The following is a 13,137-nucleotide window of genomic DNA, read 5'->3' as shown; positions in this document are numbered from 1 at the left end:
AGTCGGGGATAGACGGGAAGATAAAAGAGGTGAAAAATAGAATAAACAATAAAGCAAACTATGAAAGAAGTGATGCACTTAGAAAAAGCAAAACAAATATGTTAGCATCGTGGCAAATGGAGTTCCATAATCTGTGCCAAACCTCTGGAACACAGCTGTGAGTTTATGCTTATGTACAAACTACTCTTGTACATGTATTAAAAATGTAAATATTCTAAAATATATTTTGATGTGATAATTTGTTTAAGCGCACTGAGTATTGTATGTGTTGTAATAATATGCAGCCACCAACTCGCTCTGTAATGCTGGTTCGGGTAAAGTCGGCGCGGTCTTGATCACACACCGTTTTATTACAATGTATTAGATGAGGTAAACCGGCATGTGGCTCACCTGATGCTCAACGGGAAGTGAAAACGCCACCATGCCATGTGCAATAGTAGAGGTGAGGGCTTTTGAGGTGAGACTATGCTCCGAGCTTTCAGTCTCTAAATCGTATCAATTCGGGAATACTCCGTACGGAAAGTCACACAGTCAGCCGATCGCAGAGAACTTGAACTTCGATTTTGGGCTCAAATGGAAGGCCAAAGGTGAGGTATCATTTACGCTGAATATAATTGCAGATAATTACTTTAAATGAAGAAGGTAATAGAAAAGACTGAAAATTTAACTAATTTCAATTGATTTAACTCGGATTTCGTAATTCTTGGAGTAAATATATTTAAGTAAGCAACATTTATGTAAGTAATCGCTTTACTGGATAGAGTTCTAACTAAAAATATATAGAATACCTTCCTCACAGTTCAGAACAGTAAGCAAAACAATGTGATATGAGACAGTTAAAATAATAGTAAAAACATTAAAGATACTTTATTTAAACGCTTGATATTACAAAAGCATTATCCGATTATACAAAGATTAGTTTTAGAATTAAAAATGAAACGCACCTTTATACAGTGTACGTGTAGTAATGTAGGTAGTTAAAACGAGATCGAAACGAGATATTTAATAAATGCACAAAATCACACAGTCTTAGAGTAAAATAATGATCACACAAATAATACTGGATATGTTTATACAAAATATCACACTTTTGATAAGGATACTTATCTAAAAAAAAAGTAAAAACTTAATATACTAATAAAAAGCATGCAAAACCTATTCTAGAAGGCACTTTCAATACAAAAGTTACGTAAAAAAGTCTTCAAATGTGATAAAATGACAAAATACAGTTGTCATATTACTTTTATGTTTCGGAGATACATTTTACCATAACGTACCTAACTCTTATATAAAATTGTTTTAAATTGAGTCTCATAAATTAGTAATATTAATTGGGTTAAAGCAAATAACCCCGTCAAAGTGACGGGTTGCAATCAGAACAGCATTCTGAAATATGAAAACTCTTACAAAATAAATTACAATGTTATCAATAACATTATTATCCTACATCAATAAGTAATAATAACAATTCCTCTTACGATCATGGATACGCAATCATAAATGTACCTAATTGCTTTTTTAGAAGTTCTAGTATTTTCAGATTCATCTACCGGTAGGTATACACCTGGGAGAGGATCAGTACCTACCTATGTTGTATTCAGTTACTGGTAAGTTTATGTCGAACAAATATTACTTCCACTAACTGGAGAATAGCGAGTATTCAATAAAAAAAGCAAAATTCGTGCAGTCTTGGTTAGACCATAGGGTAATACGATTAGATTACCGTCGCTTTATACGTCTAGATAGACTATTATTATTATTATTTACAGCTGTTAAAAAAAATTGAGTTTTGATTTATCCTCTATTTTTAAACAATTCACGCACACTAACACAAAGTGTCATACAAATGGCGAGTGTAAGACGAACTTGTCACTTTCGAGTAAGTATTATTTGGATTTAAGTGTTAGTCAATTTGGAAGGCACCCTTAATATTAAACGCAGAAAATGAATTAGGAACTAATAACAATTTGGCAAGATATTATAATAGTAAACTTTCAAGACTGTCGAATATAATAAAATTAAATGTACCTTAAATAGTAGCGAGAGTGATCGTTGTTGTCTGTCTGTAATACTTGTGTAATACTGTCCGTATAATAATACGGAATTAATAAACTCGCTACAGCCTAACTAACTAGTAAAACGAATATCTTAATAAAGACGACATGATACAATTGTTTCGTTTTCAATAATTGTTATAAACGCTATGAGCAATCAAATAATCGTGTAAAGGAGTTAATGATGGCGGGTTTATAGTTGGATGGCCATTTTGTTTATTGTATGCATCACTTTTGTTAATGGGTTTCAGTGAGGGTAGTCGCGGTTCTTTCCTGGAGCTCGGCGGGTGGCTGTGATCGATGCTCGCTTTGAGGACTTCGAGTTTGTCAGTGATGATGAGGTGGGCTTTGCATTTCCATTTTGAACCGTATGCTGTGCAGCTCCAGCGATACGCGTTTGTTCTAGCTTTCAAGTGCTTATAGAAGGTAAAGTTGTTGAGACGCAAGTTGATGCGACCACTTGGACGAAGATAAAATTCAACTGCCGACAAAAATTACCATTAATTTCAGACCTTGTCTTATTGTACATTAAACTAATTATCTATAGTATTCAACCAATTACTGTTATCATGCAAGAAGGGAAAATTATTTCGCAAACAGTATAAACTAGACGTTTAATTGTTTCTATAATATAACATGAATACATTTATAATTAAATTTAATTTCCATGATGCCTTGATAAAATAAAGATTAATAATTAAAACTCAAGTTTATAATAATATTAAAGCTAGCTGTTGTTAGAATCCGACGCGCCCCTGGACTCTCGATATCTTGAGAGGTGCGCTCGGAGCCACACCGCCCGTCACACTCTTTGCCTGAAAAGAAAGCAGGATTTGAAAATTGTTATGTACATTTAATAGACACCCGTAATATTCAAAATCGGTCTTAAGCAAAACTCTGCAACATTTTTTTCTTAATAATGCGTCTTTATGGACTTGATTTTTACAATATACGCGATTTTTGTACCTAGTTATATGATTTTATGAAATTCTTGAAAAAGAAATATATAAATATCTTACCACTTTAATTTTTCCACAATTCTTTTTAATGTGCTTAAAGAAGTAAGTGGAAGGTGGATGAGTGTGCTCAATGAACGCCCTGACGACGAGCATCTCGTCCGTCACATGCAGGAACCCGCGACACGATCTGGAGCCCATCTGGGTACAGCTCCATCTAAATCCATCACGGAGGTGCTTGTGTTGATAATACGTGTATCCATTTAGCATCAAAAGGTTCTTCCCGTTGCGCCCCTTCACCAATAGTACTGAAACATTACAGTGTTTAGTATACGATGTATACTTACTGAAGAGCTTATCTAACACTTAGGTAACGTTCAACCCAGACTATCTTATTAGTAATAAACGCAATGAAAACTTACTCAAAGCTTCAAATTACTTCTGTATGTCATGTAACTCTGTAGTGACAAAGGAAAGATAATAACTATACTTCGCGTTTATTAATAACAAAGAGAAAGTTTGAGAATCAATTTATACCTTTGGTTTAAATTATTGTATATTTACTCTGCACACACTTAAATCGAGCTCAAAACGTATAGTTTTGTATAACTTGAAGCAGGAGTGAGTACACGCGTCATTTGATAGTTTGTTTACACACAGTTTCTGAGATTCAACAGATATTCGTGGTGGGCCCAGATGCTGTGTCGATAGCGCGGCGGGTAGTGCGTGTGGTTCTCGTTCCTCTTGACGATCCGACCGTCGTTGTCGATGGTCACGGCCGCCGGACAATTCTTCGAATACTGGCTGGAACACTTCCATCGATAGCCACTCTTCACTGGGTAATGTTTCGCGAAAGTATAGTTGTTTATCAATGCCAAGTCCTTCCCCCTACTACTTTTGACATAAATAGCTAAAAAAAAAACAAACTTTATAATAATATTTTACATTATTTTAAAAGGCTGAGAATCTTTCATTACTTTAGACTAAAATGATATGGAAAATGTTGCAGTTCTAAGTTAAGAAGATATGGAAAGTGATATTTTGCAAAATAAAAAAAAAATACCTACATAAAAATCATAATTCACACTTCTTACCTAAAAATTATAAGGATCCAAACAAAACTAAAATAAAGACACAAGAGTGTTTTAAAAACAATCAAATTGATTAAAAAATAAACAACAAGCATATTTCAATATTATAATTTCATTACAAACTTTCCTAAGTCATTACAATAGAGATTACATTTGGCACATACAGATATTTTCAATCGAATGATGACTAGTTTATCATATTAAACAAAACTTTCCAAAACGGATCCAATTGTTCCATGTGTATAATCACATTGTTTCATGGCAGAAACTTCTAATTACACCTAACATTGATCTGCATATCATTTATAACTAATTAAAAATAATAATAATATTAGAAAAGGAATGAACTTTTATAAAGAGATCAGTTACAAAGTATGCTACAAAATCACTAAAATACCTTTAAGTACTAGATCTGAATTCTATCCTCGTATACTATCCTAGCACAAATTTTGATTAATAAGTAATTTGTGTTAAGTTTTATGACTATAAAATACTAATCTAAAATAAATATAGTTAAGTACTTACCAACTAATTAGCAAATACATTGCTTTCAGTAAATTTTCTACGATACAGCTTATAATTTTTATAAGATTAAATGAAATAAATCCTATACTTATTGATAGGTACCATTATTTTACACAGTAATAGAAATAGACACACAAATAAAAAACTTACTCATCTTTGATGCAAGTTTTAAAGGTTTAAAAGTAAGATCACAATATGTTATTTTTATTTCAAATTAAATAATAAATTAAGTAGGTACCTACATTAAACAACCACAGATTGTTATGCACCGACAGTGTTTGTTCACTATTATCAGAATGCAAGAATCATTGTACATTAATGTTGTAATATTAAACAGATACATAAGTAATAACCATTAGAATACTGACAATACTTTTTAAATGGGTGATGAGTTACATTTTTTTTTATGAACAGTTATGACAGGAAAGAAATGAAAAAACATTGTATTTTCCAATAAAATAACCAAAATACAATTCTTGGTTGGTAGTAAGTAGAAAGCTTTATATTATGACTACTTGCTACTAATAATATTTAATATGTGAGTTATAATTATACATTTTTGACACTCTCTACAGCGGTAATAATGGGAAGTACCAAACATGCTGTCCGGCATCAGTCATTAAAGTTATATTTAGTATAATTGTCAGCATGATTATGATAGCCCTTGTGCTTGATATAACGACCCTCAACAGTGGTCTGCACACAACTGTTGCATCCAATACGCTTCCTGTCTCTGCATGTCCAATTAATTGTATTCTGGTACCGATTATTTATCCAATACTTATTGTCTTTGAATATCAGCACCATACTTCCTGTGCGGTGTGATGGGAGGTAGTATATATTTGAATCTGAAACATAGCATAACTTATAACAGGTACATACATTTACCAAGCTATGAGATCTAATCTCCAATTCCACACACACACTCTGTTCCTTGTGTATAAGTTATATGTGTATATTTAATAGTTTATATAACAAGCATATATAAAACTAACAATATAATAGCTTTTATATTATAAGTTTTCTTTTTTTCTGTATTTCTAGTTAATTAACATATCATAAAGTTCTATTTATATAATATATAAACAATGTATATGCCACAATCATCAAATATATGAGATCCTTGTCTTTCTGGTCATATTTTATATAAGAGGCATTTAAGTAAGGCACATTTGTATCAGAATAATGTATTCTTAAATATTCACAATTTTCAACCAATCTAAACTAGCAGGTCCCTATAAGAAACATGCGTTCCAAAAAATCGTCAGTGTATAACAATAAGTACATTCAATACATATACATCGTCATGATTTAAAATTGAAACAAAATGTAAAAAATTATAATACATAAAAACAGCTAGGATTATTGGGACTTGCTGTATAATCTACTTAAATCTTTTTCTCTAATATATCTCCCATCTTGACACTGGCGAAGACGAGGTGGGTGGTGTATGTGCCGACCTCTGAAGATTGAAATATAATCTCGGCCATCATAGCCTCTGTATGTGATGACATCTGCCCGACAGCCATGAACATCGCGTGAAGAACAGTACCACTGTTTCTTGCCATGTGCTTGATGATTCTTCATATAAAATGTGAATCCATTTAAAATAAGCAAGCCCGCTCCTGTCCTGCCTGCTATAAACTGCGCCGGCACTGATGAGAAAAACCAAATAATCAAACCTCTTATACCAAATACCTCATACCTTATAAAATAAAAGACATATGGACCATTACTTGCCATTGGTATGGCACAAATATTAAAATTTTTGTATTCAGGGAAAACAGGATGTGGAAGTAGGAATGGTAAATAATTTAAACACACAATTTGATATATTTTATTAAATTGTCCAGGAATTATATGGTAAAAAAATAAAACACAAGAACAAAAAAATATTAATCATTTTACAAACTTTTTGTTTTCATATGTGTTTCTTCTTTTGTATTAATCACCATAGTACTAAAGTGATATATTTAAATTTAAACCTATCCTTGAATAGTAATGGCACTATGGTTTTATATATAATATATATAATTGTTAAATGGATAAGAATCTCCAAAAGTAAAGCAACTGATATTTGTTTTATGAAATGTTATTTTTGTTCTATGAGGTAATAAATTTAAGGACAAATATTTAAATATGAAACCATGGTTGTAAAAGACTCATGTCAACAAGGTGGCCTAGCTAGAAAATATCTCAATCAAACTTAGCCATCAACTATTACTTAATTGCTTACTCCGTTTATAAATGGTATGCAATACTTTAAATAATATCCTTAATATAAAAGTGATAAGAATTATCTGATTGAGTTTTTTTTTTAATATTTACCTAGTTTATCTGGGCTGTTTACACACTTAGCCTCTTGATTGGGCAATTGTTTGAATTGCGCTCTACCTTATTCAAATATTTTTAATAAAATTAGTACATGAAATCACTCATTGAACATAACTAACTATTCATATTTTTTGGTTGGGAATCGAACCCAGTACTAATACTAACACAGTGGCATTGTGTTTAACTTATATTTCTCTCCTGGGAATTGAACATCGAACTAATACCAACACAATGACAATAGATAAAACTTTTATCCCCATGCTGGGAATTGAACCCAGTACTAATGCCAACACAGTGGCAATAAATTAAACTTATATTCCTCTGCTGGGAATTGAACCCGGTACTAATACCAACACAGTGGCAATAAATTAAACTTATATTCCTCTGCTGGGAATTGAACCCGGTACTAATACCAACACAGTGGCAATAAATTAAACTTATATTCCTCTGCTGGGAATTGAACCCGGTACTAATACCAACACAGTGGCAATAAATTAAACTTATATTCCTCTGCTGGGAATTGAACCCAGTACTAATACCAACACAGTGGCAATAAATTAAACTTATATTCCTCTGCTGGGAATTGAACCCGGTACTAATACCAACACAGTGGCAATAAATTAAACTTATATTCCTCTGCTGGGAATTGAACCCGGTACTAATACCAACACAGTGGCAATAAATTAAACTTATATTCCTCTGCTGGGAATTGAACCCGGTACTAATACCAACACAGTGGCAATAAATTAAACTTATATTCCTCTGCTGGGAATTGAACCCGGTACTAATACCAACACAGTGGCAATAAATTAAACTTATATTCCTCTGCTGGGAATTGAACCCAGTACTAATACCAACTCAACTAACTCAAAAAACTAACAAACATTGTGGCTATTATTTAAACATACATTCCTTGAATGGGAATCTTTGGCAATAAATTAAACTTATATTCCTCTGCTGGGAATTGAACCCGGTACTAATACCAACACAGTGGCAATAAATTAAACTTATATTCCTCTGCTGGGAATTGAACCCGGTACTAATACCAACACAGTGGCAATAAATTAAACTTATATTCCTCTGCTGGGAATTGAACCCGGTACTAATACCAACACAGTGGCAATAAATTAAACTTATATTCCTCTGCTGGGAATTGAACCCAGTACTAATACCAACACAGTGGCAATAAATTAAACTTATATTCCTCTGCTGGGAATTGAACCCGGTACTAATACCAACACAGTGGCAATAAATTAAACTTATATTCCTCTGCTGGGAATTGAACCCAGTACTAATACTAACACAGTGGCAATAAATTAAACTTATATTCCTCTGCTGGGAATTGAACCCGGTACTAATACCAACACAGTGGCAATAAATTAAACTTATATTCCTCTGCTGGGAATTGAACCCGGTACTAATACCAACACAGTGGCAATAAATTAAACTTATATTCCTCTGCTGGGAATTGAACCCAGTACTAATACCAACACAGTGGCAATAAATTAAACTTATATTCCTCTGCTGGGAATTGAACCCAGTACTAATACCAACACAGTGGCAATAAATTAAACTTATATTCCTCTGCTGGGAATTGAACCCGGTACTAATACCAACACAGTGGCAATAAATTAAACTTATATTCCTCTGCTGGGAATTGAACCCAGTACTAATACCAACTCAACTAACTCAAAAAACTAACAAACATTGTGGCTATTATTTAAACATACATTCCTTGAATGGGAATCTTACACAGTTATAAAGCCAATGTAATGGCATAAATAACTTTAACGTACATTTATTTAACGGGAATGAAAACTTGTAGATCAACACAGTGCTAAAATCTTACATTCATTAAATGGGATACAAACTAATTCTCAAGCCAACACTGCAGCATTCACATCAACTTACATTCAAAAACTTGGAAGCTAACTTTCACTTATACAAAAACTATCAAAAAAAATTATAACTATCAACTTACTACATTACAGTGAATCCAACTGTGTTTCAAAAACACTGGAAAAATTATTTAATATTATTATCATAGTTATCCTGAAAGAATTATTTAATGTGTCCCAACATAAAAACACTATCTTATACTGTATTATTTATTTTTACTACTAACTAAAATATTGTTACACTTTTATATCTTAGTATTACTAACTCACATAGGTAAATTTAAACTTTTACCAACATTAAACAGAAAATATTTTTTTTAAGAAAATAAAACCTAGTTGAATTTAAAATATAGAGGCAGCTATAACTAAGTACAAATTTAAATTCAAAATTAAAATTCATATATTTTTATTCAAAATAGGATTTAAAATCACTTATTGAACGTCAAAAACTACCACCCATTCAAAAGAGACTGCCTCAGAGCTGAGAAGAATGGGAAATGCAAGAAACTCAGTGGGCTTTTTTTTAAATATAAAATATGGATTACAATGTAATATCGTACAATAAACATTAATAATTAAAGAGCCTGAGGGTGTTCGCTTTATTTCCAGGCCGTGGAGTCATTAAGAAAATTGTTAATGCTATAATAACCTTTCCCACATAAATGTTTATACAAGTACAGTATACTCAGTGTTATGATAGTATTCTTCTACTTTAACATTTCATTCAAATATGGAGAATCATTACTGATATATTATATAGTTATAGAACATTGTATTTCTTGAGGCCATATTATTGGAATGTCTCCCAACTGAACATCTCATGGTACTTTTACTTACTAACAACAAGTATAGAATATACTTTCAACTAATACCAAATTTTCTATTTTGTTGAAAAAAATATCTATTAGTTTGGTTTCTTGTCAGCATCTTTAATGAAATTTATAGTAAAATACGTCATAGAACAACAAATAAACAAACATCAGAGTACTGAGAGCAGAAAGTGTTGCATAATAAAAATGTTATTTTTGCTGCTATAAAACATCTATATATATTATAGACTTTGGGAGATTCTGAGTTATAGAACTTACTTGCTACTACTCACCGAACCGGAGGCTGCAAATAGAGATGTACCGTGAAAACACCATAAAAGCGGGAACGAAAACTAACCTCAACACTGCAAATCACTGAATTTATTTCGCACTTAACACTATAAAACACTAAAACAAACTGATTTAAATCAAATAGTAGCACTAAAATATAAAATTCTTGGTTGATTTCACTGATATAATAACAAATACAAAACAATAAACAACAGTGACATTTGTACTTAGCGACAACACACCCGAAATCACTACAAACGAACGATTATGTGACAATCTAATACGCCACGGGAAAAAGAATTCGCGGATAACTCCATCATAATGCCTTTTAATTGAAGAAATAACGCAATAAACACCGAAAAAGCAAATATTTTGGCACTAAGAGAGTTATTTTGACATTACAATATCCAACTTCCATTATACATTTTTACTTTATTTTTTAATTTATTTGCACGGAACGCAAGTCAATAGGCCAACATTTCGAATCCTCAGTGGAAAATGAGCAAGTGATATAACTTTGAATTACCGTGCTTATCATATTTGAAAAGTGGGTTTCAAGTTACATAATATTATCTTGAATTTTATTCATAGTTTTATTAATAAAATATAATAATAATAACTTTATTTCCCTAACATTACAATAATTAATACTAGTATTACAAGTTGAAAATATGTTTCTAAATTATACTAGCTGACCCGGCAGACTTCGTACTGCCTCAATGGATAAATAAAAGACCTAAACTTTTGTATAATATAAAGTTAAAACAAACGAAAGGCATCCTTTTTTTATTAAAAAAATAAAATGAGATGCACGGTATGAATGAAATTTTATTATTATTTTTGATTATATACACGATATAATTGCACATGATAAGTAAGCAGCTTACTTACAAAACAGAGTTTTCTTAAAATACTGGCTTTTTATAAGGTTTCAATTTTATATTGACAGACACATCAATTTAAAGCTGTAAATTAAACTTTTTTGCATTTTTTGTTTTTTTTTGTGGTGCGGTTAGGTTCAGAAATATTATTTTTTGACATAACTTAAGATTTATCAATCCACATAATATAGTTTGTTGTCAAATTACAAATAAAATTGTCTGCGTTCAGAAATTTAATTTGTGACAAAGCTTAAGATTTATTAATCTACATAAAAATAATCTGATAGATAGTTAACAACTGTAGTTAATCTACCTACTATAGTTACCTAAAATTTAGTTTACTTTTTACCTCCTGAGTAAGTTAGAAAGATATAAAAATTCTTAGTAGTTATTCATTTTCAACTATTCTTTGATTGATATGAATTTGATTTCTGAACGACGGGTTGAATTTTTTTTTGTTTTATTTAAATCCAAGCATTTTCACGTCTATTCAAACATTTTAAACCTTCCCTAGACTTCCACAAAACATTCAAAACCAAAATCAGCACACACACACACACACACACACACACACGCATACTAGTTAAGCTGTCTTTGCTTCCTGTATTGTATAAAGATAATTAATAATCTTCTATATGTATAAAAAATCAATCCAGCCGTTTTCGAGTTTAAGCGAGACTAACGAACAGCAATTGATTTTTATACATATAGAAGATTATTAATTATCAAAATACAATACAGGGAGCAAAGACAACTTAACTAGTATGCGTGTGTGTGTGTGTGTGTGTGTGTGTGTGTGTGTGTGTGTGTGTGTGTGTAGGGGTGTTTTTTTTCTGTGGGGAAAAATACTTTTACGTAAAATAAGATCAAGATCGTATTGATCTCATATGTCGGGCTCGGTTTGAAGGCCAATACAGACTAAAAAACCGCCTCTTCTTCTATCTCTTTAGCCCCCATGGAATCGCCGCAAGGCATTTTTTCACGGGGGGAGAATCTAGCTTTTGCTTTAGTTGGAAACTAAAAAATTTAAATTTACTACAGTGGCTTGTCTTGCCCTCTCTAACCTACGCAAGTTTTTTAGTATTTCTGCCGCGTATGCACTAGTTGCATCCCATGCTACTTCAGAAGTAAGCATTACGCTGATAAGGTTATCAGGTGTAATGCTTGTACCTACTGTCTTCTCCCAATTGTCCCGAGCGGTTATGTAAAGATGGCATTTAAAAAATACATGATTCGCATCTTCGATTGCGTCTGTTCAGTTTGGGCTATCTGGGGAGTCCTCGTGTTTAAATCTATGGACGTACTATCTGTAACATCCGTGGCCAGGGATCATCTGGGTCAGGTAGTAGTTAACCTCCCCATGCTTGCGGTTAACCCATGGCGCAATTTCAGGTATCAGGCGGTAGGTCCAACGTCCCTTACTTGAAGTACTCCAGCGTTCTTGCCATCGTTGCAAACTCTTCTGTTTTTGTTTGCTTTTGAGTTCAGCTGGCAACATTGAGGTTTCCGTATTCCTGTGATGAAACATCGCTCTACGTTCTTCAGCCAGTATGTCTGGGGTAGGGTTCCAGCTATGACAAATGCAGCTTCGCCCGAGACTGTACGGAAAGCGCTCGCTACGCGGAGAGCACTCAGTCTGTAAACTGGTGTGACTTTGAATCAGTGATATAGACAAACCAGCAATAGCTAACAATCTAAACCAGCAATAGCTAAAAATCTCAACCAGTGATAGCTGACAATCTCAACCAGCAATAGCTAAAAATCTCACCCAGCAATAGCTAACAATCTCAACCAGCAATAGCTAAAAATCTCAACCAGTAATAGCTAACAATCTCAACCAGCAATAGCTAAAAATCACATCCAGCAATAGCTAACAATCTCAACCAGCAATAGCTAAATATCTCACCCAGCTATAGCTAACAATCTCAACCAGCAAAAGCTAACAATATCACCCAGCAATAACTAATAATCCCAACCAGAAATAGCTAACAATGTCATCCAGCAATAGATAACGATTTCATTCAGCAATAGCTAACAATGTCAACCAGCAATAGCTAACAATATCAACGAGCAATAACTAACAATCTCATCCATTAATAACAAATAATGCCATCCAGCAATAGCTAACAATCTCATCCAGCAATAGCTAAAAATCTCAACCAGCAATAGCTAACAATGTCCTCCAGCAATAGCTAAAAATCTTACCCAGCAATTGCTAACAATTTCAACCAGCAATAAGTAACAATCTCAACCAGCAATAGCTAACAATGTCACCCAGCAATAGCTAACAATCTCAAC

General features: G+C 32.7%; 1 protein-coding gene across 2 annotated transcripts in view; it reads right to left on the bottom strand.

Moving 5' to 3' along the window:
* Positions 1-10,368, bottom strand: part of LOC126966760 (uncharacterized) — a 211,286-nt gene extending 200,918 nt beyond the window's left edge. Inside the window, exons 1-2 of one of the 2 annotated variants that reach the window (XR_007729775.1) lie at positions 9,961-10,368; positions 5,798-6,281 (exon numbers count right to left, since the gene is read on the bottom strand). Coding sequence is in view for 1 of the 2 variants with exons in the window: in XM_050811042.1 (XP_050666999.1) it covers positions 9,961-10,003 (43 nt within the window). In the remaining variant the exon portion in view is untranslated. Of the gene's footprint in view, positions 1-5,797; positions 6,282-9,960 lie in introns of those variants that run through there. The other variant, XM_050811042.1, reaches the window with a different exon arrangement.
* Positions 10,369-13,137: the final 2,769 nt, after the last annotated feature.

The sequence above is a fragment of the Leptidea sinapis genome, chromosome 11, assembly GCF_905404315.1.
Source record: "Leptidea sinapis chromosome 11, ilLepSina1.1, whole genome shotgun sequence".
Classification (NCBI taxonomy): domain Eukaryota; kingdom Metazoa; phylum Arthropoda; class Insecta; order Lepidoptera; family Pieridae; genus Leptidea; species Leptidea sinapis.
The sequence above is the reverse complement of the archived record's forward strand: the minus strand, read 5'-3'. Positions and strand labels throughout refer to the sequence as shown.